Genomic DNA, 17,803 nt, shown 5'->3' on the forward strand with positions numbered 1-17,803 from the left:
TTGTTTCTTGATTCTTAAATTGATGGATCATTTAATCTCTATTAGCAAAGCAAATGAAAGAAAACGCCCTTGCAAAGTTAAACTAACACGCTCAGCTGTGTGTGGGAAATGGAAGCAAACACAATGACTGAGGATTTTATGAAGTCATCTCATCAAAGTCTTTTCATTTTCAGTTGCTGAACTTTGTGCTGTTTCTATTTTACAGTCCTATTTGGCAAACAGGATTTCTGGGCTCCGGCCATGTAACATAGGAGACAGGCTATACCCTTGGCTTTATGAGAACTACCAACTTTTCATAGCAGGTGTCCGGTGTTCTTGGTTTAAATTGTCTAAACTTGAATTCCAGATACAAAACTTAAAATAAATAAGATACTACCACTTTCTTACTTCCAAAAATATTATTCCTTTTAATTGTGGTTCCATTAATATTTTATGTCATGGCTAAATATTTCCTGTTACTTTGGAGTTTAACAGGGCTTTTAATAATGACCATTTTAGAGGAAAACAGGATCAATTAACAACTTTTTATGCACAAAACCCTGCACTGTATCCTGTGGAGTAAGCAGAAAAGAATCAATAAGCATCTCCCTGCCTTCCTGGGGCTTTTTAATATTTGTGGAGAAATAGGACACTTAAATAGATAAGAATGGTACAAAAACAGAACATATAATCACAAGACGAAGAACAAGCTGACCGACTTGTAGGAGTTTCTGAAAAATAAAATCTTTGATTTGAAGCCTTTACAGAACTTCAGAAAAGAAATGGGGTTCAAGTGGGATCTTGAAGAATCAGTGGGCTTTTTAGGATAAGGAAAGCTAACAGTAGGAGGAAACAAATGATCAACACAGATGCAAAAGAGAGAGAAAGGGAAAGTGGCTTGGGGTACAGAAAATGAATAGAAAACTAGAGAAAGGAGAAGTGGAATAGAAACCTAGAAGAGTAGTTTGAATGAGCAGAAAGCAGTCAAGACCAACAATGGAAAAAATATTTAGTCCATTAATATGAATAATGATGTTACAAGATAAACTAGTTTGCAGAAGAAAATGTTTGATTTATCATTAGATTTCATACAATACAAGATCAGTCAAATAGCATTGAATCAAAAATAAAATTTCGTACTTTCAAAATCTGAGCCAAACAAGATAGGACTTTGCCTTCTTTTGATACTTCGCAGCCCAAATTAAGATTGTTTAATGTATCATCAATCACATGCAAAGAAGAAGGAACTTTGAATGCTGGAATTGGAAAAGCCCTTAGAAAGCTTATAATCCACTTTGCCAATGAATTAATTTGGGACCCAGAGAGATTAAGTGATTAGTCTGAGGTAACATAGCCTTTTAGTGATAGAGATAATATTAAACTAATTTCTGACCCGTGGCTTTATCCGCATGCCTTAATATCAAATTATCCTTTCTAAAAATGTTTACACATAAATGTATATATAATTTTACATAAGCATATACCCCAGGTTATATCAGATAGGTTTTAAAAAATTCATCACTTTCCCACTTTGGGGACCTCCATCATCCCTCCCTGTACCTAACTCATCGCTCCTCCTTCATTTAATAAATAAGTGATATGTCTCATTCTAAATTTTTTTAGAATCTATATAATCACATACAACCTTCTGTATGTGTGTGTGTGCATGTACATGCAGATGAAGTGTCTTAGGTAATTGTTTTTACAGAAATAAAAATATATGTGCCCTTTTTTGTACCTTACGTTTCTCATGTACCCATATCTTGGGAAAATCCTCCCCAAGTGAAAAGTTAGAACGTAATCAGTTAACTTGTTTTGATTGTTGCTTAGTACTTTAAGGTAGGCACCTGTTATTCGTTACAAATTACCATTCCCTCACTCATGTTTCCAGTTTTTTCTTCTACAAACAGCATTTGAATAAACACACTTATCCTGCTGGGCACAGTGGTACACCCTTGCAATCCCAGCAGCTTGGGAGACTGAGACAGAAGGATCACAGGTTCAAAGCCAGCCCGAGCAACTTAGAGAGGCCGTAAGCATCTTAGAAAGACTCAGTTTAAATTTTTTTTTTTTTTTAATGGCTGGGGATGTTGCTTAGTGGCTAAGTGCCCCTTGGCTCAATCCCCAGTACCAAAAATAAATAAATAAACAAACAAACCTACTTATCCCTATCTCTTTATAGACTGGTGTTTTTATTTCTTTTGATAGAGATTGTATCACAGGATCAAAGACGTGTGCATTTTTAGTTTTAAAAACTAAACTGCTTCCTTAAAAAAAGCTATAGCAATACCCTTAAAACTTTCACTTAAAATTAGTAAAAATACTTGCTTTCCCTACATCTCCCCAGGTCTCACTGTATTATAATACTATTTTTGGTTTGGGTTTTTTTTTAAGTTTTTCCAAGTGCAGTTGGCATAAAAGAAAATCTCATTAATTTATCTGCATTTATTTGATCGAAAATGAATTAGATCATCCTTTTATAAGCTTCTTGGTTATTTGGATTTCTTATCTTCTCATTTGTGTTTTCATATTCCTTACCCAACTTTTTCCAACAGATTATTTGGTCTCCTTTTAATTTTTAAAACCTTTTGCTATATTATATAATCTAACAAATTCTCAAATCTATCATCTTTTATCATGCAAAAGTTTTGAATTTTAGTCACCTATATTTATATTTTATCTTATTGTTTCTGCCTTGTCTAAAAATAACCAACTGTCCTATCCCTATATTGATGAATTCTAGATTTTCTTACAAATTTTAATTTATTTATTTATTTTAAACTCTGATCCATTTATATACAATTTATTTTTATAATTGCTATAAGATAAAAACTCTTTTTTTCTTCCAGATGAATAAGCAGTTTATCAGCACCTTCTATTAAGTAGTGTATCCTTTTGCCACTAAATCAAAATATATGCTTTTTGGCATATATTAAATTCAAATTTACATTTTGATCTATTTCTTGATATTCTATCTCAGATATAAAGTTTGGGCTTATTTCAATACTTGCTGATATAATTATAGTAGCTTTACACAATTTTCTGATCTCTGGCAAATTAGATTATACAAATGACTTTTAAAGTAGTTATCAGATGTAAGTACTTACACTAAAAACCTATTTTCTAGAAAGCGTTTGGGTACAAGTAGAAGCTAAAGTACCAAAATAATATTTATAAAGTTAAAACATTTTTGTCAAAATCTTTCTTTCCAAGGTCTATTTTTACAGCCACAGATATAAGAAGAAAAGGCCAATGTGCTTATGTGATCTTATAAAAATGGCAATTGTGTACACTGTTAGTACTTAAATGATGTGCTGTATTAACAGTACTGTTTCCTTGATCCCCAGGCTGATTCTTCGGAGGAATCATCTCTGACTGTGTCTTCACTCTGAACTCCCACTGCCTCCAGCAGGAACACCACCCAAGGGAGAGCTCTGGCGTGTTTTTGGAAAGAAATTCCATGGGGACTGTACCTGATCCTCTGAGATCCACTAAAACTTCCCTGATTGCAGCTTCTTTAAAAGAGGAGGCTCAAGGAGAGCTGCAGGCTTCCTTATCTCAGTGCCGACCAGCTCAACCGGGAAAGAATACCAATGGCCTGGCAAGTGCCCCTGCAGAACCAAGCCTCAGCCCCAGCACTGCTGCTGAGGCCATGATGCAGGCTTGTGAGCATGAGACCACCCAACCAGACATGTCTGCTCCTGGTGTCTTCAATGAGGTGGAGAAAGCATCTCCCACACACAATTCTCCTGGAGATCCCCAACTGCTGGAAAGCAGAGAGCCCACAGCACCAGCCCCGAGCCCTACGGCAGCAAAGGATCTTGTACACAGACCATTTACAATGCCAGCCAATCAGCACACCCACCAGGCCATCCCAGGTGATCGGCCCAATGCCAGCGCCTCATCAGAACCTGAAGATTCCTTGGTGAAATCTCCGAGAACCTTGAATGGAGCCCAAACGGAGAAGTCAAATTGTCCTGCAGGGGGCACCTGTGGCAGCAGCAAAGATCAGGCATCCTGTGATTTTCCTTCTCAAGCAACGATTCAGGGAATGGTACAGAGCACAGCAGCCGAGGTGTTCAGTCATTCTTCCCCTCCTGCAGGTGGGCCTGAAGGGGACAGGCAGCAAGCCATCTGCCACTCCGCAACGAGGTCCTGTGAGCCTCCAGCAAGAGAAGATGGATGTTCAGAGAACAAACAACCATCTGCCACTGCCTCAGACACCCAAGGTACATCATCTGGGACACCTCAGCTATCCCATCTCGCTAGAGAAGTTTCATCACGTACACTAGATCCAGAGAAGGCACTGCGGCCAACACAACAGGTGTCGAGGTTCAAAGAAGCCAGTACCATGACCAACCAAGCTGAAAGTGAGATCAAGGAGGCCCCCAGCAAGGTTCGTCAAGATGCCGAGGTGCAGGCGGTGGCCAGCGTGGAAAGCAGATCGGTCTCCACTAGCCCCAGCATCCTGGCGGCTTTCTTAAAGGAAACCCCTGCTGCTGAGTGCTTGGAACATCAAGAGCAGCTGCGTGTCCTTTGCCAGGGAAGTGGCACTGGCAGCCACGTGTTGGAGCTCTCTAACAGGATACAAGCCCCCCAGGAGGCAGGGCAGGGCTGTGGCATCATGGCTCAGGTGCACATCCAGACAGCTGCACCTGTCTCTACAGCTTTCCAAGGGGAATTTAAAGGAGTAAGCCTACCAGAGCAGATCCTGAAGACCTCACCCATCAGCAGGGCCTGCAGTCAGGCCCAGGAGACTTGTAAAGAAGATGGGAGACCAGCAGGAGAGACTCCATTGAGGGAAGAGTCAACCTCTAGACAGCTTTCAGATGCTAATTTCAGCTCCCTGAAAGCTAGCTCCATTGACCAGATTTCTAGCAGTGCAGGTAGTCAGTCTAGAATAAACCAGGAACTGGGGACCTCTGAAGCCAAGACATCTGATCACAAGACTGATCCAGACTACAAACGATCGGACTCCTGCAGCCCTGAGAGCAAAGAGGACCAGTCCAGGAGTTTGGAGGCCACTAGTAAAGGAGGTCCAAAGGAGACAAAGTACAAGTCTCCTCCGATAGTAAAAGAAAAGGAGCCTGCGGGCACCGATGCTCTAGATGCCAAAACCCTACTGCTCAATCCCAAAGCTCAAGAAAACGGAGGCTCCGGATCAGCTGCCAATCCCATACCCTCCCCAAACAGAAAGAACCAGGAGGGCGTCTCAGAGGAAAACCGACAGAGCAAGACAGCCACCAGCCTGAGCCTACCCCCGGACGCCATGGGGGACTCCAGCCCAGGTTCTGGCAAGAGGACCCCTTCTCGCTCGGTCAAAGCCAGCCCTCGCCGGGCCAGCCGGGTCAGCGAGTTCCTCAAGGAGTTGAACGTGACAGCAGCTGCTGCTCAGGTGGGGCTCACACCGGGAGAGAAGAAAAAGCAGCTAAGCACAGAGGCCAAACTCCAGCTGAAGCAGTCCAAGCGGGTCAAGGACGTGGTGTGGGACGAGCAGGGCATGACCTGGGAAGTGTACGGGGCTTCCCTGGACCCGGAGTCCCTGGGGATCGCCATCCAGAACCACTTACAGAGACAAATTCGGGAACATGAGAAATTAATCAAAACGCAAAGCGACCAGACCCGGAGATCCATTTCCTCAGACACTTCCTCCAATAAGAAGCTGAAAGGGAGGCAGCACAGCGTTTTCCAGTCCATGCTGCAGAACTTCCGTCGCCCCAACTGCTGTGTTCGCCCTGCCCCTTCTTCTGTGTTAGATTGAAAGGGGACACCTATGGAGGTGGGGGGTGGGGGTCCGCGTATGCACATATGGTATCATATGTGTCTGTCTATGTCAAAGCCTAAGTTGTTTTCTGAGAGACCAAGAAGAAAAAGCAAGTATTAACTATAGGAAATTGCTATTAAAAATCGTGGGATCCCTGGAGGGTTCATAAATAAAGATGCCATTTCAATGGGAAAGAAAGAACAAGAGAAGCAAGCTTCACTGCAGATTTGCAACCCTAATTAAGTGGAAATCATATTCACTGTTTTTTTTTAAACTATGACATTGCTTATAGAAATAACAATACCATTATACATGCGTCATTTTGTATTACTGCCTCAATGTGTATCACATGATGGTATTTGCATTAAAATCCCTACTTTATATTAAAAATAGCAAAAACACTATTAGCAAAAACGTTATGATTTCTAGTCCTATTGAAATAAGAATGCTGTTACCACACAAAATCTAAGTAGGTAATAAGAACCGTAATGTAAAAATTTGAGACAAAATTTTTACATATGTAAAATACCAAATATGAATTTGTATTTGAAAACATCTGCAGATAGCCCTTTTCATACACCTTGTATAGCTTTTAGAAAATATAAGTTATGTGAGGAGAATTAGCTAAGGCTTTAGATATGAATACTGTCCAATTACATCCAACATGGACTTACATATACACATGTTCCTGCACAGAAGGCAAGGTGCATCTCTGTGAGGCTAACCAAATTGAATTCATATTTTCTTACCCTAAAGGAGGCATATGGAACTAGATTCTTGAGAAGAGTCATCACATGAGAGATAATAGTAAATTTTATGTGATACAGAAGTTCTCCAGTGATATTCTACTGAATTATAAGGTTCTGGAAAGGAATTATAAATAGCAGATTACCAAAATCTGTTTTATCTGTGTTGATAAAAGGAAGAGCCTTTAAGTAACAAAAACTACATGTTTCATCTGTATTCATGTAAACAGCATAAAATTTTTGGCTTTCTTTTGATTTGGTTCAGTAGTTTCTAACAGCAAATGTGGTCAACACCAAAGGGAACAGAAGTTCTCTTACATGTAGACAAATATCACCTGTTTATCATCTGGAGTAAAAAAAAAAAATAGGTAACTTTTTTATACTTTTGATTTTAAGAGAAATACCATCATATCTCAACCTTCAAAGCCAACAAAAAAAGAGGTCAATGTAAGCATGGTTTGAGTTTGGAGTAGGATATTCCTTGAGAACATTGGCATCTATCTGAGCTCAGCACTCACTCCTCTCTAGAAGAGGAGGGTATCCCTGAAACATAGGGGCATCCTCCAAGACACTGGCCAGAGGCCACCAGCAGCTGCTTTCTTTGACTAATGGAAAGAAGAATGCATTAGTCAAGGCCCTAGGAACCCTTCCCTTCCTGGATTCATCATAGGGCCTCCATCTTGCCCTTAGAAAATTTGACTGCTAGATGTTGGAGTGGTACTGGTTGCCTTCTCTAAACTCATTCCCCAGATGAGACAAAAAAAAGAATATTTGACCATGCAATTTTCTTCAAATACCATTGGTACAGTCAATTCCCATTATCTGTTTTAGCTTATTTCAATTTAATTCTTCTTTGCAGGTTCTGAACATGAGGGGGGAAAAATCATACCTAAACTCTACCCTGTGTGCAACCTACACTGGGAACTAACTAAATTACTAAAAAGCTTTGATTTCTTTCAAAGCAATTTAGCCGTATATACAGCCTGCATAAGAAGACCACAGTGACAGCCTTCTTGGAGCCTGAGAATGGTAATTACAGTTGTTATGCTTGGAACTTATGATGAATTTTTTAATAAGGCACATTTTTTAGTTTCTTACTCATTGGCCTCTTTTAAGAACACTATCTAAAGTAGAAATTATCATCAAATTACATTTAATGATTAGAGATTAAGTCTAAAATTCTCTCTTCTGGACTTAAGCACCTATTTGTCTCAGATAACTTGGCCACAACTATTCTGTCTCCTCTTTCTCACTGGCCATTTCTATCACATGATGGCACACTTTGCTGTGTATACACAGAGTACACCCTGTGCACACAGGAGCAGCTGTCAACAGCACCTACTCCAGATAGGTGGGCCCCAGGTAATCCTCTGCTGTGAAGTGGCTAGAACAGGCTGTTCCTGTATTAACATAGGAGAGAAGAAAAATTCAAAATCCGGCAATAATATTTACTTTCATGAGATTAGAGTAACCACACGATTTATAAATAATGAGATGAAGCAGAGATCTAAGAGAAAAACATTGGTATTTGTCACACATTGTTAATCAGAACCACTCAATTTGGTATTGTAGTTGTGCCTCTCAAACTAAAACTTTAATCAAAAATGTTTGCTGTAGTAAGTTTGGTTTTCTTTGGTGCTAGAACTAAATTCTTGATTTCTCAACACTCTACAAATGGTCATAAGATAGTTCAAAACCTTGTTTGTTTTGTTCTTATCAAATTTTATAGAACTAGCAGCTTTTAGAAACAGTAACAGGAATATGTCATCAAATAGATATATGAGATGGGAGGCTATTTAAGATAGTGTTTTTTACATTTTAGTACCTACCCTAAGCTACTCTCAAAATAAAACCATGTTTGAGATTCTTCCTTACATCAGTCTGTGACACAGAATTAGGTATTTAGTATGTCATTTGGGATGTCTTGGATTCATTCAACAAAGGAAGTTGAAATATAATATAATCCTGGTGGACTTTAAACTTGCTCAATCATTCCTTGCTTCACCTGCATGATACCCACTGAGTTAAAAGTTGTTTGTGTTTGTCCTTAATTTCTTTTAATGTGATTTGTCCATTTTAATACACTCTACTTTTAGATTTTTAGAGAGGAAATATTTTATTCAATTGAGAAATAGAAAATATCCCTAAGCCAGTAATAAAAGAAGTGAGTTAGAACTTAGTGTCTGGCAGGTCATTCAACATTTAAAGTGTGAAGATGTTATACCACTTACCAAATGAACACTAGAATTTTTATTTAAGTATTAATTTTTCTAGGTTTATTATCATAAGAAAAATAGCATTGCTTCACTGCCACATGTTTATCTTGAATGCCTTTCTAATCATGTCTTTTTGAATTACTGGCTTTTGATGCCACAGACTAGCTACTTTATATACAATAAAATCCTGATTAACCTTTCTGTTTTGAATTAGTAGCATAAGTTGAATATTTTTAAGTAGAGGTTAACCAGAAACCTTTTTGTTTGTGTCCAAAATGAAGTGTTGGTAAAATGGATTACTATGTTTTCTACCTTATAAATTCCACTATATTGAATATAATTTGACCTTTGATAATTTTTTAGTCTTGAGAATCATCTGATACTCATTATTCGGGGTACAAATATTCTCCATGTTATAAGTTAAACATAAAAATTGAAATAAATAGGACTGAGTACATATATGTAACATAAACCCTACAGGTTAGATTTTGAAACCAAATCTTGCAACCTTAAGGGAAAAAGCAAAAGAAGAAATTGTCATTTGGTTGTATCCCAAAGTATTGAGATTTTACTATTCCTAGCTTATACTAATATTATTCCTTTCATTTTAGGGAATTTCTGCCATGCTGGGAATGGTTGTACATATATAACACCAAGAATAGAATAAACAGTGACTTTAAAATTTGTTTACAGAGGATATATACAATGTGCTGTTAATGTAACTTGTCTGGCCTTTGCTATATTCACTCTATTACTGTTTTGTTGCCAAAATGTGAGGAATTATTGTCTTTTTTTCCTCCTACATATTGTGCAAGTATTAAAGAAATTGTCCACCTCTGGTACCACGGAATTCACCATATTCCTTGTGAACTTTTCCAGAACCAGTATAAAGAAAAATAATATATTAGGATAGGTTTGCATATATATGTGTGTGTACTTGTGTGCGTGTGTGCTTATTGAAAATTGGGCACCTGTAGACTTGTATAGACCTCGTACCTGCCTGATTGACTAATTCTCCACAATGCTCCATGGAGATGAAGCTGTGTACTCTCTCCTCCTTTGTCCTGAGTGGTGTTTGAGAAACGAAGCTTGTGAGTTTCCTTCTGTGATAACACAGTGAGCTCAGCAGCATCTGAGATGAGTGAGCGGATCACCTTGTCCAGCCCTTGTTTTGTCTACCCAGTGAATCAGAAGTCTCCACATCCACTCCAACTTTTGCTTTTCCCATTCATCTGAGCATTTTGTTTTCTGTGAGCAGTGTTTCTCAATGTCATATGTAGCCCTTTGGGTTGATTCTCTCCAAATGTAGGTTAGCTGCTGCCACCTGGCAAATAACAGGCAGTTTACTGAATCTCCTGTCCATCCTGTAACTGTATCCTCCTTAATGAAATTCTGCAACTGGCTCAGTAATTACAAATGTCATCTGTGCAGACACATGGGCTTAAGAATAACAACACAATTTTGAACACTTTTGCAAAAGGGAAAAAAATAGTCTTATAAATACTGAAACAAATTTCTATGAACTTTATCCTGATCTTGGGGGGGAAAAAAAAGTTTTCTCCTTGGCTACAGAAATTGAATAAGCAATGACCAAGGATATAAATAAGGATGAACTGAGATTGGAAAAATTCTGTCTCACAAGTAATCAGTGACATCTGCCAGAGGTCATCACAGCTACTTTTAACTGTGAATACTCACCAGCTAAACTACTCACTTGCCACAACCAAATAACCTCTCTCAAAGTAAATCCAATACACCTGTATATATGTGTAGATGGAAACAACAAAGAGTCCTGAAATATTACTTTTGGGCTACTGGGAAAATTAAGGTGATGATAATATAAAAGACATTCAAATAACCATGGGATTTGGTGAAATGACTCTGAGGGTCAGAATGGTGCAACAAGATGTTATTTACAGTTTTTTTTTTTAACAGATATCTCAGATACTAATCACGAGAATAAAGACTGTTGAATATGAAATTAAAGCCAAGCAATAATGTGCCAAAAAGAGGCAGTTATACCAGCAAGTGCATCTGTTACAGGCACACTGTTATATAACTATGGTTTGCTCTACAAAGACTTGACTATAACCCAGAGGATAAAAGAAATGAAGGCATAATTTCTGCTTTCTTGTTGAGTAAACTTGTTTGGGAATTCCATAAAGAGGTGTAGCATTAGTGAGCATAAGTAGAGACACAGGCAATATGTCTGTTTTCATGCCAGCCAAGAGAGAAGAGGAGCCACTAAAAGGTTTGCTGTCTTAAAACTCAAGACAACGCCATCCAGAAACTTCTGTCATGTGAAGGGGATAAACTTATGGTAATTCCTCTTCCTGGACCCTAGCACGTTCAAAAGCAATTTTGTCAACTCTGCCCAGAGGATCGCCCATCTTAGCTATGAAAAATGGGTTCCCAGATGTAAAGTCACTAAAACATGAGGACCTGTATCCAAAGGGGCCACAAATAATGCCTTACAGAAAATGATGCTCCAGATGGTTATCTCTAAATACCAATTCTTCAAGTGTCTTTCTGGGTTGAAGTTCAAAAGATTAATTGGCTGCAAAAAAAAAAAAAAGTATTAAAATCACATATTTTTTCTTTGGAAAAAGATACTGGTAATCAACCAATAAGGTGATAATTATAAGAGATACCCTACTGATTTAAGTATGTTAGGGAAAATTAAATGGGATAAAAATACTAACTTCTTTCTTGATTTTTTAATATGTGGAGATGTCATCAATTTATTTCTGGGGAGAAAATTATAGCTTACTTTTTGACATTATTGCTAGTATTGCTCTTTGTTACTTTAAAAATTAAATCGTCTCTTCTTTAGGAAAAAAAAACCTTTTTAACAGTTAATTCTTTCAGATTCCTATCACTGCTTTTAATAACAGTAAAGGCTATGTGTAGAGCAAACTATAGAAAATGAGTAGAAGGGATTTACTCATATTAATCAGTATCCTTAATGATTTTAGTTTAGATTCCTTAGCATTTATTTTCAACCACATCTTATGAGCAAATTGTTTTCTATCATGTCTTAAAATGATGCTGGTAAATCTGGAGATTGCAGTATTATGATCTTACTCCTCAATCCCAGGAAGAGAGGAGAGACTGTTTCTGACTCTAAGGGCATCTAGAGATACCTTTCTCTCGAGGTTGAAAGAGGTCAGTATGACCTGACAACTCAAAAAAAAATATCTCTTAGCAATTACTAAATTTCTCAATGTATTTATCTCTGCTGTACTAATGTGTGAACAATATGTTGTGCATAATGGCGTTGCTGCTGTGGTATGTCAGTGCATTCCATAAGTGTATACAGTCTGTAAGTGATTGGCTTGCTATTTTTATGTGTAGAAAAAAATAAATAACATGCCATATCCCATTTAAAGGCTGACTCTTCTTGTCAGGTAGGCATATCTATGAAAGTGAATAAAGGCCACACAAGCATGCGTCCATGTTCAATAATGGAATTCGTCCTTTCATTTTCCAAGGTCAGAAAGGGCTATTTTGTTTTGCTTCTTTTTCATCTCCGAGAATAGATACCATAATTATCACAAAGGCTGAATACAGTAATCAGTACACTGGCATGTTACTAAATGTGCCAGAGCTAATTACCCATGCTGTTTGTCACAGGTAAGGTCAGTTCTTTGACCACTGGGAAGATTTACATTCCTCACACATCCTCTGTGTGCTAAGTGTGTGACTAGGATGTACATACTATGGGTGTGATTGTGTACATACCTTGTATGAATTATCTAAACCCTCAGAGCAGTTGCAGGAAAGCAGGAAGAAGAAACAGTTGTTCAAAAGCCTCAAAAGGGCTAATCAATGGGTATTTTCACTTTCTACACATAAAAATGTATACATGGCATAACTGTAAATAGCTTATCCACATTTATATATGCACACACAAATGCATCATACTCAAACTGGTATATTTGAATAAATCACAAAACAACTAATTGAAAGCTACAACACTCCTTTTCTGTTTTACAAAAATTAATATTGACCCCAATGCTGCCCTTTGAGTGGTGTTTCTTTCTGGTAGCAGATTTCATGTTTAGGAAAGGGTCAGCCCTCTGGGTTATAAAAATCAAGTTGGCATCTTACTGAACCTGGTACCTGAGAAGCTTCCAAATATTAATGCTGTCTTTGAACACCTCATTTTATATCCAGACGTGACAAACACTAGGCAAAACCGCTTGTGTTTGGGAGACTCCATCTGGACATATATCAATGTGTTTATTTGCGCAGGCTAATAAAAGCCCTACATTTTTTCAGAATTATATGCCTAGATTTCAAAAGCATGTATAATCACTCAAAATGGAAGACAGTTTCAGGCATTATTCTCTTGGAATCAGCTAAATAAATTTTACTAACACCAAAGAGAAGTCAAAGGCTTCTGTGGTGTCAGTAGAATAATAAACTATGAGTAATTGGGAGTTCCTTAAGAAGGACTCAAAAACTAAATTACTTTTGTTGAAAATCAGAGATTCCGTGTTTGGTGAAAGTGATGAGAGGTTAGTATTGGTGGACATACAAGTAGATGGAGTATGGGGCACTTAGAATGCCTCATGTCATGAGTGGGTAAGTGTTAACACTGGACAAGATTTTTTCAACTTATCACAATTCTAATTTGTGAATTTATATTGTTCAAATTTCTCTCATTTCTTAACAAAATGGTCTGTTAGGGATCCAAAAGGTCTGATTTGGTTCCTAAAGCCTAATAGCATTTGACTCTGATTTCTCAACACAAAACTGGTTACTGAAGACATGAATGGAAACACCACAATCACCCCCTTGATAAAGAATTTCATTTGGAAAAGTACAAATATAACCACCTCTCAGTAAGAGTTAAGAATAACATTTAAATACATATTCATGTTTTAGAGAATCATGCGCCATCTTTTTAACCTAGATAAAAAGAAAAGCTTAACCAAGTATAAACACTACATGTACAGCTATAGCTGGCAATGTTTTTTAACTAATACAAATATACTTGTTTATAGGAGAAACATACCTAAAATCTTGATGTTTGTCAATATTTGTTGTTGAGTAAAAGGAGAATTTATGTAATTTTGGAAAATGTATTAATTTAAATGACACCCCAAAAAATTATAACTGTTAATATGAGAATCGTTTGTATGTAAATACTCAGCTGAGAAAGACCAAAACATTAACATTCAATCAGTAAAGAAATAAAAATATTCAAAATAGAAAGTCTATTTATAAATGTACCAAATATTAGAATCTAAAGTTATGTCTTGACATAATGTCTATGTACACGGTTGATAAAATGGTTTATTTAAGCAAGTTCCCATACCCCAGATATTGGCCAATAAAATTTAATTTCCTAGAAAAAAAGAATGTTATGATTTATACAAGAAAAAAATAAAGATTTTGGATTAAATGTACTCCCACCTTCATTTCAAATTTGATTTTGAATGGATGTTAAAATACTAAAATTCAACTTATGACTTAGTTTCACCCTCAAAAAAATTAGAATATGATTTTTTTTGCATTTCACTTTCCATAATAAATATTATATAGAATAAAATTCACTGGCTTTTGTTGATATTGTTACTGCTGTTGTTGAAATTGTCCTTTTAGCCCTGTATATTTACAGTCAGTTGATTTTCCATGGAACAAATTTCTTCTATTAATCTGCAGGGAAACTAAAAGTATTTACGATAAAGGAATTCTTTACCTTTAATTAAAATATAATTCCTTAGAATAAACAATGTCTCCAGGTCACCAGAAGCAGCAGTTTTTTCTGTATTTGATGGCAAAGCTGTGTGTGTGTGTGTGTGTGTGTGTGTGTGTGTGTGTGTGTGTGTTCTGTTGTTCTTGTTTGGTGAAAGTGATGAGAGGTTAGTATTGGTGGACATACAAGTGGATGGGGTATGGGCACTTGGAATGTCTCATGACCAGTCTCAGCTACCTCTTACCCTGAGCCATTGAGCTATCTTCTGTGCAGTTCCAGCCTCTCTAGCTATCCCTGAGCAAGTAAATGGAATCTTGCTTTCTAGATTCTTAGATTCTAAAAACTCCAGCCATATCCTCCACGTTGGCTTGACCATTAATAAAACTAATGCCATAATTTGATTCCTTTTTGTCTCCTTGCATCTATCATCAATTCACCAAAGAATTATAGAGGAGAGATACAAGATCTATGAAAAATGAGGAGAGATACAAGATCTCAAAAAATGATTTATTTTCCACAGATATTAAACCTACAAGATTCATACACTCCCTCCAACTGATGTGTATGTATAAATTCATACTATTTCAATCTTAAATAACATCCCAAGACTGCCATTATCCAATTCTTGCATACTTAGACATTCATTCTTGGCAAAATTAAACTCATGCAGTTCCAAAGATATAAATGCCATTCATGGAGAAGCTAATCAGGCAATAGTCCCCAGGGCAGCTGAGAATCTATCTTATGCCTCTAGCTGTTCTTATTGTAACAGCAGTTGGTGGTCTCATTAGGTGCCATTTCTAGCCAACTGTTCCCACTCAGCCACATCTTCAGTGTTGAGTAGAACATAGAAAACCAGCCTTTTTAGCATGATCTGGTTTCATTGGACTGATTGTGAACTCAAAAATACCTAATTTCTTATGAAGTGTGTTCTGCAATTTGTAAATCTTATAGGATCACTTTTAGTCTACCACACTGTCTTCTTCCATGTGGGCTGCTAAAACAAACATAAACTGGTTGGCTTATAAACAACATAAATTCACTTCTCATGGAAGCTTGGAAGTCCAACAGATCAAAGCAGATTTGGTGTCTGGTGAGGATCTACTTTCCAATTCACAGATGGTGTTGCCTTACTGTATCTTCACGTGGTGGAAAGGGCAGGCTCTATTTCAGGTTTCTCTTGTTAGGGCTTTAATGCCATTCCTGGAATCTGTTCCCATAGCCTAATTACCTGAGTTAGGATTTCAACATGAATTTGGGGTGATCACAAACATTCAGACCATACACATCCTTAATGAACTCATGAGTGCCAACACTATTTAATTTTTCTCAACACCATTCTAAATTATCAGTGAGCAAATTTACAGAGTTCTAAAATGTTTAGAACCCAATAACTGTCTTAATAATATTCTGCAGCCAATTTTCTAAATATATCATGAAGGATGAACATAGTTGAAATTCAGATTGTCAGGATGGAAGCTAAAAGTGCTTGCAGAGATTTCTGATGGGAGTTCTGGCATCACCAGAGTGATGTTTTCCTACACCTTTATTTAGTCCCATTTGACACCTTTCAATCAAACTGCACAAAAACCTTGGCCTGCCATTAAAAAAAATTAAATATAAAAAAGCAGAATGTCATTTCCAACAATATTATAGGTATGCAAAACCAAGATAAGATTTCATGAAGTGCTAGAAAGTATTTGCTTATTATTTTTGTTCTTTTAGCACCACATGAAACAAAAAATTAAAGCTATGTGCCAAGAATTCTGCTGGGAATTTACACATAAGTCTCAACCTTGGATGATACTGGGAATAAATGTGCACTGGTTTTCAGTCCATTTTTTTTAAGTGTCAGATACTTGAGACATACAAATTAGATGAGATATAGCAGTCCATACTCAGGCTTGGTATCAAAAAACCCTGGGTTCAAATCTCAGCTTTGAGTCAAAGCAGCTGAATTAATTGGCTGAATCATACAGTCTTTTTGAGACTCGGTGCATTCATCTGCAAATTGATGGTAATAATACTGACTTTGCAAAATTGAAGGAATTAAATTATATAGGCAAAAAGGTGTCATTTCCTTCCCCTATCCTTTGATTTTTGCTTTCTTATTTGTTTAAATTTTATCAATCTCTTGTCAAAAGCATGGAATTTTGCCATTTTCTTCTATCTAATAAATTTCTCATAAATCTTGATAAATACTAGGAATAGTTTTAAACACAACTATGAGACACATCCAATTTGACTTTAGAAGTATTTCCTTTTATATTTAAAGCATGAAGAAAATACATCCAAGTATTTATAGTTGTCAGAGCTGTAAGAATTAGGAAAAGATTTTGATTAATTTTTGTCACATCAAATACTATTTTTAAATATAAACTCAAATACCAACAAAAAATATTATCAATTCAAATAATGAAGGAAAAGGGGAAATAAAATGTAAATTTAACTATATTAAAATTTAGAACTTAGATATGAGAGAAGAGCCTATATGCAAATTAAGAAAGTAGAAAATATAACTGACAAAATATTGGAATCTAGAAAATAGGAAGAACACCTACAAATCAGTTTAAAATGATGAGCAATACAATAGAGATTAGTTAATGTCAAACAGGATAAGCAAGCAACATAAAGGTATGAAAATACACTAACAAATCTCTGGTTCCTGCAGTTTAATGTTACTGGAAAAGAGCTTTCAGATTCATAGGAGTTGAATTAGAAGGCTATGTTTAAGAGTTAAGCGAGAGCACATGTTGGGCTGAGAGTCAGACCCTGGGAAACAGATCTGGGATCCCTGCAGGGGAAAGAAGACGTGAGGTCCATCTGGAAGAGTAGACCAGCTGTATTCCAGGCAGCAGCAGTCCCCAGCCTCACAAGTCTTTCCATAAGCCTTTTTATATGCAAGTCAAAAAAGCAACAGTGCCAACAAGTTACGTAAGGGAATGCATGCTCACAAGCAGATATTTATGACCTTGAGTACTTATGCTGAATCAGGGTGTTTGTGACCTCAGCCACATCCTAAAAACATAGCCCACTGGAAGTCTCAGCCAGGAAGCCCAACTATAGTCATATTGGGCCTTCCTTACAACATTTCACCTTTATTAGGAGATCAGCAAATTGGAGATGGGAACATGCAAGAGCCAGGCTACTAGTGATTATAGCTGTATAAATTGGAGATCTGCAAATCGGCGATGCCTGAGTCCGGGTAAGAAGCTATAGGAAGAGGGTTTTTCTGAAGAATCCATGGAAATCCTAGGAGAACAAGTTAGATAGAAATACCTGCTACATTCAGAGAGTCCACCAATAAGGAAAATATTAACTTTCCAGTCCCTCTTGTTTTCTCTACCTCCCTAGTCTTCAACCAAATTATTTGGCAGAAACAGGTCTTCTAGGA

General features: G+C 37.1%; 1 protein-coding gene across 3 annotated transcripts in view; it reads left to right on the top strand.

Annotated features, from left to right (window-relative positions):
- The window catches only part of Gprin3 (GPRIN family member 3), a 62,742-nt gene extending 50,655 nt beyond the window's left edge, over positions 1–12,087 (top strand). For all 3 annotated transcript variants that reach the window (XM_021734705.3, XM_078021921.1, XM_078021922.1), the window contains exon 2: positions 3,327–12,087. In XM_021734705.3, the coding sequence (XP_021590380.2) occupies positions 3,440–5,740 (2,301 nt within the window). In that variant the 5' untranslated portion in view covers positions 3,327–3,439 and the 3' untranslated portion in view covers positions 5,741–12,087. The remainder of the gene's footprint in view (positions 1–3,326) is intronic.
- The last annotated feature ends 5,716 nt before the right edge of the window (positions 12,088–17,803 follow it).

This window comes from Ictidomys tridecemlineatus, chromosome 9 (assembly GCF_052094955.1).
Source record: "Ictidomys tridecemlineatus isolate mIctTri1 chromosome 9, mIctTri1.hap1, whole genome shotgun sequence".
NCBI lineage: Eukaryota > Metazoa > Chordata > Mammalia > Rodentia > Sciuridae > Ictidomys > Ictidomys tridecemlineatus.